This window comes from Cryptosporidium ubiquitum, assembly GCF_001865345.1.
Source record: "Cryptosporidium ubiquitum isolate 39726 chromosome Unknown contig_1, whole genome shotgun sequence".
Classification (NCBI taxonomy): Eukaryota; Apicomplexa; class Conoidasida; order Eucoccidiorida; family Cryptosporidiidae; genus Cryptosporidium; species Cryptosporidium ubiquitum.
This window is the reverse complement of record NW_021639816.1, coordinates 300,228-314,241: the sequence shown is the minus strand read 5'-3', so window position 1 is coordinate 314,241 and position 14,014 is coordinate 300,228. Positions and strand designations below refer to the sequence as shown.

Sequence of the window (14,014 nt, the reverse complement as noted above, 5' to 3'; positions counted from 1 at the left end):
GACAAGGGAATATTCTCAACTATATAGATTCGACTATACCTATTTTCAGTCTTACAATTCAGTTTGTTTAGTTAGTTAAGTTGATTTTTATTTGAAAATATTTAAATTTCTAGGGAATATTTGATTTAACACACCTCGTTTCAAGTCGTGATTTGACTAGTATTGTGATATGTTAGGCGCGTACATGCAAATGCAGCATGCTTGTTGGATTATGTAAAATGAAAAAAGAAATGAGAAAGGGCGGGAAACTTAAAAGAATAATTAATTAATTAGTTAAGTATTAATTACCAGTTAATATTTATTTGACTAAGTTGGCTTGGTTTCCTGCATGGGGCGGAGGCCAGACACTCTCCTCCCAAGTCCTACTACATCGGTAGGATCAGTAGCAAAAGGAGAGGAAACAGAAATGGTGGGAGAGGGAAGATTAGAGATATTGCCACTGTTATAACAAGCCCTTAAAGACTCCCTGGAAGTGTTAAAGTAGTCAACAATAAAAGTACAGAATTCTTTCCAATCAATAAGCCCATCTCGATTGGTATCAATCTCATCAAGAACAGAATCCCATTCAGTATATACACCCTGGTTAGATGATGGGAGAATAGTCCTGTAGTTTACTTCATTACCAGCAGAAAAACTTTTTGTAATATTTGAGAGTAATTTAGACTTTTGTGCTTTAAGTAATTGCTTAAACTCTTCTCTTGTAATTTTTCCTTGATTATTTCTATCAATTTTCATAAAAAAAGACTTCAACTGTCTGATTTCATTTTGTCTCCAAATATGGCAAGCTGATATAAACTCGCTATAGGATATGATTCCATTACCATCAATATCCATAGCTTTTATGATCATTGATGATTCTCTGGATGATATTCCTAATTTTTGTAATCCACAACTTAATTCTGATACTGACAATACTCCATCATGGTCAGTATCAAGTGATTTAAAAACACTGGTTGCCATGTTAATTTGAGTTGTATCTAATGCCAATTGGTGGGATAACATATGTATCAATATATGTCTCAATTCTGACTGTCTTGTATATACTTTTAAGTGGGCCAGTAAAGGCATACCTATATCTACTTCACAGTAACTAGAATGAGAAATTGAAAACCAGTCATGGCTTAAAGCTTCATCTACACTTATCCTTTCCCTTGGATTCTTCTCGAGTAATTTTCCTAATAATGACTTACATGCATTTGAAACACATGTAATTTCGGAGATGGCGGGGGCGCCAAAGCAGATATTATGCCTGGTTTCTGCGCGCGACCTGCCACAAAAAGGGTGGCGCCCAGTAATGATAGAATACATGATGACTCCCACAGACCATACATCGAGGCTATAGGAGAAGGGTTCTCCTTTAAGAATCTCGGGGGCAGTGAAATCCAGGTATTTTGAGTAAGAAGTTGAGGATTCTTTTTGCTGTTGGTTTTGATGTTTATGTAGGTTTGAGGATTCCTTTAGATGAGAACCATCAAGATTTGAGCCAAGATTCCGATTTGCGTTTAGGCTTGGATTAGAATTTTGGTTTGAGCTCACACCAGAGATGTTAGTAACTTCATTTACATTATTTCGGCAGGGATTCGAAAATAAAGAGTTTTGGGCGTGAGTTTGAGTTTTGACAGAACCCTGGTTCAAATAAGAGGAAAGCGAGGAAGTAGGTAGCGATTGCAGTGATGACTCTAAAAATGAGTCAGTACTTGGGGTGGATGATGAATCCAGAAGAATCATTTCGTCAGAGGAAAAAATTTCAGCTAGTCCAAAGTCAACAAGCTTAACAGAAGTATTTCCACTTCCAAAAGAGTTAGTTAAAAGTATATTTTGTGGTTTCAAATTTTTGTGTACAACCCTCTTTAAATGTAAATAACGTATTGCCAATAATATTTGTTGAATTATGCGTGAAACATGAAACTCTGAAAAGCGGAATCCTGACTGAATCGCATCTTGCAAAGAGTGAAATAAGTTCCCTCCAGCACAGAATTCCAATATAAAATAAAGATTTAGCCTGTCCTCATAAACCTCATAAATATGCACAAGACCAGGATGATCTAACTGCTTTAAAATTTCGACCTCATGATCTATTTCATCCAACTTTCTGCGGCATTTTACTTTATCAACAATCTTACACACTCTTCTTTGTCTTGTATAATTCTCAGTTACAAGAAATACCTCACCATAAGTCCCTGCTCCTAATTGATAATGGAATGTATATAAATCATTGATATCATCCTCATGTACTAAATGTTTACGTATTGCTCTATTTTGTTGTAATTCTCCATTAGCCCTTACAGAACTGAAATGTTTTTGTCTTATTGTAGTTAATACACTTAAATAATATTTGAGAAAGAATGGAAAGCTGATCAACATTCTGCTCTCTGATGCATTGCTATCCACTGTCAACTTTGAGTTTAAGCGTATACTTATTTCATTAGCAACTACTTTTCTGTTTATAGGAGGTAATGCCAAATGCTCCCCTAATGTTGTCAATAAATCCAGTAATTCTTCAATTGTTAAATTACCATCACCATCCAAATCAAATTGTTGAAATGATTGTAATGCTGATCTTACAAAACTATCTTCTGTTGATAGTACTTTATCTATTTTTCCTCTTAATTCCATAATATCTCTTTGAGTAAGTATTGCTTTTTGAATTGGTTGTCCTGTTAAAATATTACACTCTCTACTATCATTATTGGAAACTCCATCAATACTTTCCTCACTTGTTATTCTTACGCCGGTTCCATCTCCTCCAGCAGTATTTTTGCGATTAATATTTGACACTAAGCCTGTAGATGATGATGAAGAAGAAGCCCCGCATGATCCTGAATCCACAGAGGAACTTCTGTTTTTTGATGTACGTGATCCACGTACTATGGAAGCTAGAACCTGTCTGATCCCCCTGCCACCATTCATTCCTTTAATTCCTGAGTACTTTCTCAGAACCGATTCTGCATGCTCACTTTTACATTCTAAAAGTCCCTTAAAATCTTTTAAACTGCAAACATCTGTACTCAATGTCCAATTTGGTGAACTATTCCCCACTCTCTCTGCCGATAAATCATCCAAGTGAGCATTTGGTGTTAATAAACCTCTATTCATGCTACCCATACTACCATTATTTCCAATACAAGAACCTCCTCCTGAAACAAGATAGGCCCTATTTTCATATGAGGAACTGGAGCCAAAACCACTTCCAGATCTACCTTTGTGACTATAACAGCTGTGTGATGTACCACCTCCACCTGATACTGAGGAATTCTTTTGTATATAAGAGTTCTTTGGTTTTGCTGAAGCTGTATGGTTAGTTAAACTAGATTCTGAAGATAAGCTAGATCTCCTCGAATTCCTTCTACTTGAGGTGGCTACTGTCATTTTTAAACTCTTATTTTATATTCTTGATTGATATTCCCAATTCCTACTTTATCTTCCTTATCTTAAATTTGTCATTTATTATTTGTGTGCCAAAATTACTATACGCTTTGTGTGATCTATCTATTACCCGTAATACCTTTAATATTTTCTATATAAGCCTTCACTTTTGTAAATTTATAATTTAAATTAAATATAATAAATATTAAATTTATATATATATTATTTTTTTTTCTATTTAACCCCCTTGTTAATTTATTTTATTCATAATTTTCTCTTATTTTTCTATGTTGATGGCACGTACTGTTTTGATGTTACACCTCCATAAGTACTCCACCAATTTGGAAAACATGGTTCTCTTTTTAATTCGCCTGTCTCCTTTAAATACTCAAATCTGCCAGTTTCTGTACGTATTTGCCAGTCTCCTACCCCATTATTAATTGTAAATAAAGATCCCCCAGATTTATACATCAGCCAAGATCCGCTGTTTGCATCACAATCCTCTTCCCTCACAGATCTGCTAAGGTTTAATGAATAAGTTAACACTTGATTATAATTTCCTTGTTTTTCCTGACATTTTATGATCGTTAATCTGTAGATTCTATTTTTAGATCTACTTTTAACAAAACTCAAATACTTGTTATCGTCTTCTATTATCGTAATTTATTAAATTAATTATTTCTAAATAGTAGGATTTTAATTTTATTCAGTTAACTTACCTTGAATACTTGTGCTAATTCTGACAAAAGGAATGTTTGTTAACTCTATTAAATCTTTTTCCAATGTATAGCTACTAAAACCGCACATGTAAACCACACCTTGATCCTGAAAAAACCCTTGCAAATTGTTGTTGCTGTAAGTATACAAGCTTCCAAGACAAGGTTGAAAAAGTGGTTTGAATGTTTCTTTCGATTTCGATGAGCTTTGTTCTACCCAATTCATATACCAATATGAAGGTAAAGTTTTTTTGCCAATTGCAATTACGTTGGAAGTATTAATCTGACCAATTTTTGCCTCTGAGCCAATCTTAGATTCCTTAAACTCAATTAACTTTGGTTGATCATAATCAAATTTGTCTTTTGTAGTTGAACTCTCATCCGAAAATTGTATTGTATTATCTATTTGCCTATTGTTTCCCAAAATATACACAGATCCTGTCTTGTTATGGTAACCCCAGTATATATATGTGTCAGAGGAAACATTCCAAAATAACAACCCATTTAAATCATATTTTGTGGGAAACTTGCTTGAATAAAGACAAGTTGGAACCGAATTATTTGTCGGACTCTGAACAGTGTAGATTTCTGTTTCAGTCTTAGTAGTAGAAGCTGTCGTAATAGCAGAAGGTCTTTCGGTAGTAGTAGTGGTTTTAGTAGTTGTAGTAGTTGTACTTTTAGAACTTTGAGACTTGTTTTGGCTAGAAATCTCATCTCTTGGGAGGTAAATTGAGTTATTGGTATTCTTATCCTTCTCACCCTTGGGAAAATTAATATTTATGTCAAATATGGAGCTAGAAACTAACTCACTTTCTTTATTCAAATTACGGCCACAAAAAAATAATCCTATGCCCAAATTAACCAACAAAATGATTACCAACAATAAATATATATGAGAAATCCCATCATTTGAAAATAATCTCTCCAGTAAAATCTTTAATTTCCCCCTAAGCTTCTTTCCAGAATTATTTTCATTTATCATACTTTTACCATTTATCTAACTTAACAGCTCAGAAAATAAATTAATAAAAAATAATAATTAAGAATATATATACAAGTTATCTAATTGTCATAAAATTGCTAATATTTTCAAAAACCTGAGGTCCGGGATAGTGATTACATTTTTTTTTACATGCATGCAATTTTTTCCCTCCCCACATTACGTGTTCTATATATAATATATTGCATGTAAACTACATACAAAAATTTTTTAAATTACGTGGCATTTTATTTAGTAGAGAGATAATTATTCCAATAATTTATTGGGCCAGCAATATTGGGTAAATTGTCGTTTGGATTTAATAATTGAAAAATAATATTGTTTTGCTTTTTTTTTATAGTAAAGTTGACAAAATGATCTCCAGGACCGCTTTCTTTTAATAAGTATGATCCAATCAAGTCTAACAAATCATTCGACATGTATAAAAGTATTGCCTCTGAAAATGCAATTGCCGATGTCAATGTATCCCAATTGGACTCTGGAAAATCTAAATTTGACCTTTTTTGTGTACCTAGCTCCTTCCCTGAAAACTCTTTAACCTGATCTAAACTAAAAGATGATATAGATCCCTGCATAAAGAATCCCCTGTTATGGCATCCCCTGATTAAAAGAGGAGTAGACCCAATGAGCATTTGAAAATACACTGAAACCCACGAAAAATTGTGAGTATTTCTACATGAAATAGATTTAATCTCAACCCTATTTTCAGGGGATAAATTTGAAGAATTAAAATTATCGGATAAAAACACCCTACAAGGAGGGCACATCCTCTTCTCCATATTTTCTGTATTTGTATTGTAAATCTTCTGTTCCCAATTCTTATGACATAAACTATTTCTATGTTCCTCTTGCTTACTTCTTTCTTTAGAATTGCCATATACATGTTGCTTTCTTACTGCATCTATCTCACACCTTCTTACCAACTTCAAATCTCCAAAGAATATTTCATCCACAACAAAGCAAGAATCCGCCATTTTCAAAACTGCATCCGGATTTAATCCCAACCCTATTTCACTCCGTGTCAAAAAAGTCTCAAATTGAAATCCCACACTCGGAAATCCTTCATTTATATTAATTGGAAGCATTTTTATTGGGGAAATCTTTCTCACCTCCCCTTGATTGTCAACTCTCAACTTTGTTGAAACCATAATGTCTGCATTTTCAGAATTTGAAGAGCCTAAAGCAAAATCTATTAGCCTTCTCAAACAAAACCTATCTGCAAAAATATTCACCTCCTGACACCTTTCGTAACCAAAAATCTTGCTCAATAAGTCATAATGCGTTGCCGGAGATATTGAACATGGCTTTTGAGAGTAGGAAAATCTACACTTCAAACTGCTCAAATTGTCCTCTGTTTTCAAAGATCTTGGTAGTGCAGGCACTATAATAGTGTCCATATATATTTCTTCCCCATTTTCTTCCGCTTTACTTAGTTCCTCATTACTCATTCTAGTTAATGATGGTATCGTTACTGAATAAGAGGCCAAATGTTTAATAAACCTTATTTTTGGACTAAACTCTCTATTTTTTTCAAGTTTTCTCTCAACCAATGCCTTCACATCATCAAAATTCAACAGAAACTCCTTTGAATGCATCCCTTCTCCTATCCTAATCTCAAATAACTGAATTTTTCTTTCTTTTTCTATTTAACTAGGGCCTGGTCAATTTGTGCATTCTGGCGCCAAAGCTAGTCATTTTTTTATTTGGATTATACTGAAAGTTATTATCAATGTGAAAAAAGACAATTTGGCGCCAACTCTTTAAACTAGTTAATTATTTTTTTTTTTATCAATTTAGGACATGTAGTCAAATAATGACCAGAGAACTGATGAATAAACATAAAAGAATTTTCTTTCATAAAAGTGTTTTATTAGTGTGCTTAATACTGATAATACCTTTTAACCTAAATACACCAACCCAGGAAATGTTTCTACAATATGAATATTCTTTTTCTAATATTCGAGATAACTATACAAGAATAGAAGTGGTAAGAGGGTCTGAGTCTGTGAGAAAAATGAGAGAGGCTCTCCAGATGTCAATATTTACTTATTTTATTGCACAAAAGAGACTTTCTGATATTCGTGTTTCAGGATTCGGTCTTGATTCTAATGAATATCTATTTGCTGAGGAATATTATAGGCGTGCATTGAACAATTTGAAAATTGCTAAAGATAATTGGGAAAACAGTATTAAAACTTCTCCAATTTTTTCATGCAGTAACGAGCATATTGGTGGCAATGGATCTAGGGGAATTAATTACGATTTAAATTCTTTATTTTTATTACCAAGAGGGTATTCTGGAGACAGAGGAGTTGACTTTCAAATGGATATATATGAAGATGTTGATCCTTCTTATTTACCGCCTCCACCCCAGAAAAAGCTTAATAAAGATATTATCAACAACTTAAACTTAGGTTTTAAATTCGAAAACCTTCCAGCAAAGTTAAGTAAATCTATTAATGATAGAGAGAATAGCAAGAAACAAAATAGGTTTGGAAATAGAGGTAGTCAAATCAAAAATATTCCCAAATCTATTCCAACCTTAAAAAATTTTAGCTTCAATACTAATAAATACAGCGACGATTTTTATAGTATAGACAAGATTATGGGTAATCCTGAACATGATTATTCTTCAGGCAAAACTGATGAGCTTCTTAATGACATTTCCCCCAGCATTAAGTTTGGTAATTTTGATTTTCAGAATTCTAAAGACTTGTTAAATTCTAAAGACCCATTAAATTCCAAAGAATTGTTAAATTTGAAATTAGAGAAAAAGCCAAATTTACTAAATAAAAGTTTAAAAACTAATGATACACTTAAAAAACCAAATAAGAATGAAAAATCTAAAATCGAAAGGTCAAGAGGGGTTCTTGAAAGAGAGCCAGAAATTCCAACTGATATAGCTGTACAGATTGAAAAGAAACTAGGAGGGCCTTTGAAATTTATTGATGTATCTCTTAAAGATCTCTCTAAAAACAAAAATTGTAAGAACCTATTCATGCAATACATTCGAGTAACTCTCACATGTATCCAGCTATATGAATCCAAATCTTCTTTTGAAGAACTTTTTCAGTGTTCAAAAAAACAAATAGATTTAAATTTTAGGTTATTACAAAAATTGAAAAAGTTAAATATTAATTACACTTTCCATAATAATGACGTTTCATATATAAAGAACAAATATAAAATTAAGAGTATTAAGAAGCCAGCGAATTTTAGAAAAGTTAAGGAAAATGAGGAATTTTTCAATCTTTTAGTAAGCAATGGAATTTTTAATTCGAATAATTCCTCCAATACTACAGATATATCGACTAAAAATATGTTAGTTGATGATCAATTAAAAAATTTCGATGATAAACTAAACTTTGAAATAGTTTCAGAATCTTTCCATGAACCCAAGTGCGTGCCTAGCTACTTGGAAAGTTATATGAAAAGATATGGATTTACTAAAAATGAATATTTTACTAATCCGACACTTTCAAAAGCTGTGAATTATCTTGCAGCTTTGGAAGCCGAATTTATTCACCTTACTGAAAATAATCAGAGAGTTGAACACGACAAATTGTATACTTATAAAATGCTGACTGACTTAATTCCTCGCGAGATTATTAATCAGCGAGCTCAAAAACCCTTATGTGACAAAGAGGAAAAAAACTGAAATCACTTTTATATTTAGATAATATAATTTAATGCTCCCACACTTTCTTAAAAAAGATTTGAGAATACTTTTTACCAACTAACTTTTTTTTATTGATTGTATGAAATTTTTGTGCAATTGCATTAGACTTTGCATGTACACGGCTTCGCCGCCAAAATTTATAGATCTTTGCCAATTATTATTTTTACTATAGTTATTTTATAAAGATGAAATCCAAAATCATTATTGCATTTACTCTTGTTGTTCTTCTGTATTATATCTTTGATTTCTCTGGTGATGCTCAGATTTTAACCGAATCTTTCTTGAAAATCAGGGTTAAAAGCGAAAATAAACTGTCGAATTCTAATTCCAATGGTAATGATGAGAAAAAGAATAAAGATAATTCTGGAGTTTCAGATGGCAAACAGGCAAATAAAGGAGTCAGCTCACCTCCATCACCTCCTTCGCAGTCACCACCTCCACCACCTCCTTCTCAGTCACCACCTCCGCCACCTCCACCACCTCCACCTCCACCTCCGCCACCTCCACCACCGCCACCACCACCACCACCTCCGCCAGCACCTTGTCTAAAATCTAAATTGACTTATAGACAAGAAATTGTGTTGAACACTTCAATTACGAAATTGAAAAAATTCATTAAATCATTGGAAGAGTTGGAGGCTGAATTATCCGGTGAACTAAAAGCTTTATATCGTGAACTCAAAGAAATCCTACTAAAAATGCTTGAATGTTTAGAAGAGTGTTTAAAGAACATTTTAAGCTGTATTAATTGCTTGGAATCAGTACAGGCGGAATTGAATAAGATAATCAGTAAGGCAGAGGAAAAGGCTAACAAAGATCTTATGGAACTACTTATGGAAGTTAGCAACTTTTTGAGCCACGTTAAGGAATATAAACACTACAATCTCCCACAAATTACCTAAAGTCTGTCATTTTTAACTCATTTAGTAAAATTTAGAAGAACCAGTTTATTAAAAAATATCAGAAGGGAGGATACTTTTCTTCTGAAGATTACTATGTTTCAATAAAATTTAAGCAAGTAAAATAATTTTTAAATTTTTATTACAGCATTAATAGTTTTTTTCCTGCATGTATTTTTATTTTTGCCAAATCCCCTCTTTTTGCATGCACGAAATGTTCGCATGCAAAATTGCAATCTTTTTGAATTGTATTACGTGTAAATTAATTTTGCAGGCAGTAAAATTAGAGGTTGCATGTAATCATTAAATAATTAAACAAAGTAATTTTTCCCATTTTCTTTCTCCAAGTAATTCAAATATAAAAAAAAAAAAAAAAAAGAAAACAAAGCACTAGAAGAGAAAATACAAGATACAAATCTGCAAAACTTTGTTCCAAAACAATAAACAAACAGAAAATTGTTTATTTGCCCCATGTGTGCATACTTCAGAAAGAGGTTGTGTATAAAACAATATTTTTGGGGAATAAATAGAGTAAACTAAACAATGATAACTAGCCAAGATTAGTGTAAATATTTGTTTAATTGGCTTCAGCAGCACAACTTTTGTTCTCAATAACTTATTCGACTTTATTAAAATTCAATGTGGTGAAGAAAAGACTAATTGAAACAATTTATGAGGCATTACGTGGCCCGCCACTTGAAAAGACAGCTAACATAAAAGCATGCTTATCTATATCAAGATTTTAATAAAAAAAAATACAAAGAAAATATAATAGAATTAATATATGGGATGCAGTGAACCTATAATCGTAAATTTTTCAGAAGATAGAAATTAAGATAGGAAAAAGGTGTAAGTGGGATAGTAGCTAGAATGACGGAATTGGAGGATTCGATTAATGAGATTAGTTCTCATGAGTGGGAAAGTAATTTGGCTAAAATAATTTGTGGAAGCTTAGTAAGCTTAAATGAGTTAATAGAAGATATTTCAGATGAAGATTTGAATGAGGTTTTAAGTGACCAAAACAAGTTTTGTGTTTTTGAATGTTTTTTTGAGCCATTGCTATATTACAAAAACAAACATAATTTGCCCCCAAATATGCCTAAATCTAATGATGAATCAAATGAAGGTGAATTTATTTTGAAGAATCCTTTATACTCCGAAAGCGAAAATAAAGACTTGGGTGAATTATTTAGATTTGGGAAAACTCCCAAGGTGAGTATTCAGGAACTATTTGGGTTTGTATTAAGTGTGTTACATTTTGGAGGGTTTAATGTTTCAAGTTTTGTATTATCAGTGATAAATATGGCAAAATTTGTAGAGAAAATAAAAATACCTATATGCCAACATAATTGGAGACCGATTTTTATAACATCCTTACTTTTATCTGATAAGTTATGGGATGATAGTTGTGCAAAAAGTGGAGATTTAGCAAGAACCGTTGGATTTATCTCTCCAAAAACCTTAAAGTATTTGGAACTGATTTTCTGTGAGGAACTAGATTGGAAGATTACATTCAAGCTTGATACAATAAAGGCCTTTATTTCAAAAATCGTGAATACAAAATTAGATTCAGAATTAATCGAAAGAGTGATTAGCTCAGAAACTTACCAGTCATACTGTTATGAGGGAATTCATGACCAAAATGCAGTGAAGTATGGTGTTTCAGTAGAGAAGTTGGAGAACAAAAATATGATGAATAATAGTTTACAATCTTTAGAGTTAGCAAAAATTAATAACCAGAAAATTGGTCAAAAGTTTAACCAAACAATGAATAATTATCGAAAAAGATCAGAATCTCCATCTTTTTTTAATAATCAAAATCAACATCAAAGAATCCCACCTTCAATATTACACCAACCGCAGTTACAGAGAGGAATGTCATTTCATGGGAATCATCGTCCATTTAACACTCAAGCTGCAAATTCAGCTTTCATTAATACTACAGCCACTGCAATGCCGCGTCCAATGGGAAACCAGACAATAATACCAACTAGTTTTGGAGCTAATCAACACCATCTGAATCTTCAGAACTCAAACGTCAAAAGGCCTTCAGTTCCGATGCTAACACCTTCGGGAGGTTATACAACGTTAAATAGATCTTTTTATAGCCCTGCTAGAAACCAAATGAGTGTTAATAATAATAATAATAACAGTAATGCTGTATATGGATCCAGCCTAAACTTGAAGAATAATATTGCGAGCCTTACGAGTCCTAAATCCAATTTCACGAATAAAACACACCAATACCCCGGTTTATCTGCTGTTGTAAAAACTCCTAATTCTAACACTTTAGCATTAGGAAGAAACTCCAACGGTGAAAATTTCCCTATTGGAAACTATATAAGATCAGTTACTCCTGATACTCATTTTAAAAATAAAGTCATTAATTCGGCAAAGAACCCTGAAGTTGCCCACTCAAATAGTAATGTTAATCTCAATCTTTCATCATCAAATGAGCGTGGAAGAGATACAAGTTGCCTATCTAACTTAAAACACCCAACCACTTTTCATACTGCTACTAGGATGAATTCAAATCCTAACATTGAGCAAAAACCTAGTAGTCAATCTCGTTATAGTGGTTTAATCAAAAGATCCAGTTCGGAGCATTCTAGATTAAATCCTGCTAATTCCCAAGGGAATCAACATATTACACAGCAACTTCCACGCCCTCCTCCTGTCCCTCAATTCAGAAGAGGTGGTGAAGATGGTTTCTTTTCTATGGCTAGAAATAAGGTGTCTTCCGCATTTTCATCTATCACTAGGACTTTTGGCCTATCTTCTCCAGAATCTAATCAAATCAATGAAAATCATTTTCAAGAATCTAATATTGTATTATCTAATTCAAACCAAATTAGTCCTACTAATAACCCAAATAAATGTGAACTTAAGCCTGTGGAATCAGAGTCATCCCTTACAAAACGAAAGATTGAGTCCAATTCAAGCCAAGATTTCAATCAACAAACAAGTTTCCAAGAATTTACCCACCAAAGCAACTCTGCTCTTATTTCCACCTCTTCGAAACCAGCTTTTTCTAATTCGAATCAAAGAAACCTCTCTATGCCTCCAAAGAGTAACCCTGTACTTTCTCAACTATCGGAAGACCAACAGAAATCTGCTCTAGTAAATAAGATTGGCATTACTTCCAGTTCAAACTCCTGTTCTGGAGTCGAAAAAACACCAACACAAGTATTAAGTGAGCATCATTTCAGAGCATTATCTACAGAAAGAACTTGTATTAATAATCATAATAATCATCAACATCTATTTCTTCGTCAAAGTTTGGGCACAGGCTACAATCAAATAGTTAAAAATGTCTCTTCAACCCCTAACAGTATACCTGAAAAACAACCACCAGTCTCTCTCTCGGCAGCATGGACTTCAAATTCCTCATATATTCGTGCTCCCCAGACTCTTTTGCATAAGCCATCCTCTCTTTCAGACCGTTTTGGCGGCAATATGCATGTAAATACAGGGCGCCAAAGCGTGGGGAGAACTGCAAGTCAGGTCCAAAACATGGTATCACAAACCCCATCAATTGGTAGTGAGTTGTTTGGGAGAGCAGGAAAAACAGCAAGAATAGGAACAGGAGTTAGTTTGAACAGGAACATGTCTTTGGTAGGTAAGAATGTGCACTCACAAGAAACAAATCAGGTGAACTCTACTCAAGCAACAGGAACTAGAGTTCCAAATGGGATAATAGGCAGCTTGTTTAATGGAAAGCCAAGAATGCAGAGTTCCGGTCCATCTAACCCAGCTAATACTGGTTTGAGGCCAGTTTCAATGCAACCAGCGAGCTCCAAAGGAATCTTTTCGTCATCATCTGTGTCTAAATCATCATTATTCTCTGTGGATAACTTGATAAATCCTATAAGCAGCTTTTTGAAAGGAAAAAGCCCATCCATTTCTTCAAGTATCCTAAAAACTCCAGGAGTTCAAATTGGATCAGGACCTATTTCAACCTTTGGTCTTTCAGTAAGAAAGTAAAGAAGTTTAGGAAATCAAGCTGAGATGGGATTTTTGTATCAGAATTTCGGTTGGTAAAAATAGAGCTTCAAAGGCAAATTAAATAAACGTCTTCATAGATATAAGTTAAACTAGTTATAATAAAAATCTGAAATTGTTTTATATTCTAATTAAGTATTATATGTTCATGGGTACTGATATTACCACCACCTCCATTAGAGAAGAATGACCAGAGATCAAGCATGAAGTTTGATTCTAAGTTCTTTTTTCTGACTCTTATTTTCTCAGAAGGAACAGATGTCAAACTTGGTGGTTTATCCGCTTGGTTCCGATTTTGGGAAGGTGAGGAGGGTAAAGGGGAGGTAGAGGTAGAGGAAGAGGAGGAGGAGGA

The 14,014-nt window shown here is 33.3% G+C and overlaps 7 protein-coding genes across 7 annotated transcripts in view; 3 read left to right on the top strand and 4 right to left on the bottom strand.

The window, feature by feature from the left end:
- Positions 1-306: 306 nt before the first annotated feature.
- On the bottom strand, positions 307-3,369 carry cubi_02798 (CDPK2 protein-related protein; the record flags this gene model as incomplete). The annotated part of the gene is made up of 1 exon (XM_029019809.1): positions 307-3,369. One exon carries the CDS (start codon positions 3,367-3,369, stop codon positions 307-309), a length of 3,063 nt encoding a protein of 1,020 aa, XP_028875216.1.
- A 282-nt stretch (positions 3,370-3,651) lies between these two features.
- On the bottom strand, positions 3,652-5,064 carry cubi_02797 (uncharacterized protein; the record flags this gene model as incomplete). The annotated part of the gene is made up of 2 exons (XM_029019808.1): positions 3,652-4,013; positions 4,086-5,064. The coding sequence occupies 2 exons, from the start codon at positions 5,062-5,064 to the stop codon at positions 3,652-3,654; spliced, it is 1,341 nt and encodes a 446-aa protein (XP_028875215.1).
- A 245-nt stretch (positions 5,065-5,309) lies between these two features.
- cubi_02796 (uncharacterized protein) lies at positions 5,310-6,677 on the bottom strand (the record flags this gene model as incomplete). The annotated part of the gene is made up of 1 exon (XM_029019807.1): positions 5,310-6,677. The coding sequence occupies one exon, from the start codon at positions 6,675-6,677 to the stop codon at positions 5,310-5,312; it is 1,368 nt and encodes a 455-aa protein (XP_028875214.1).
- A 218-nt stretch (positions 6,678-6,895) lies between these two features.
- cubi_02795 (uncharacterized protein) lies at positions 6,896-8,740 on the top strand (the record flags this gene model as incomplete). Its single annotated transcript, XM_029019806.1, has 1 exon — positions 6,896-8,740. One exon carries the CDS (start codon positions 6,896-6,898, stop codon positions 8,738-8,740), a length of 1,845 nt encoding a protein of 614 aa, XP_028875213.1.
- A 206-nt stretch (positions 8,741-8,946) lies between these two features.
- On the top strand, positions 8,947-9,663 carry cubi_02794 (uncharacterized protein; the record flags this gene model as incomplete). The annotated part of the gene is made up of 1 exon (XM_029019805.1): positions 8,947-9,663. One exon carries the CDS (start codon positions 8,947-8,949, stop codon positions 9,661-9,663), a length of 717 nt encoding a protein of 238 aa, XP_028875212.1.
- An 867-nt stretch (positions 9,664-10,530) lies between these two features.
- Positions 10,531-13,644, top strand: cubi_02793 (cyclin; the record flags this gene model as incomplete). The annotated part of the gene is made up of 1 exon (XM_029019804.1): positions 10,531-13,644. One exon carries the CDS (start codon positions 10,531-10,533, stop codon positions 13,642-13,644), a length of 3,114 nt encoding a protein of 1,037 aa, XP_028875211.1.
- Positions 13,645-13,789: 145 nt separating this feature from the next.
- Positions 13,790-14,014, bottom strand: part of cubi_02792 (protein kinase) — a gene marked incomplete at both ends in the record, with an annotated part of 2,601 nt that continues 2,376 nt past the window's right edge. Inside the window, one exon of the mRNA XM_029019803.1 lies at positions 13,790-14,014. This exon is cut by the window's right edge and continues 2,376 nt beyond it. Within this exon, the coding sequence (XP_028875210.1) occupies positions 13,790-14,014 (225 nt within the window).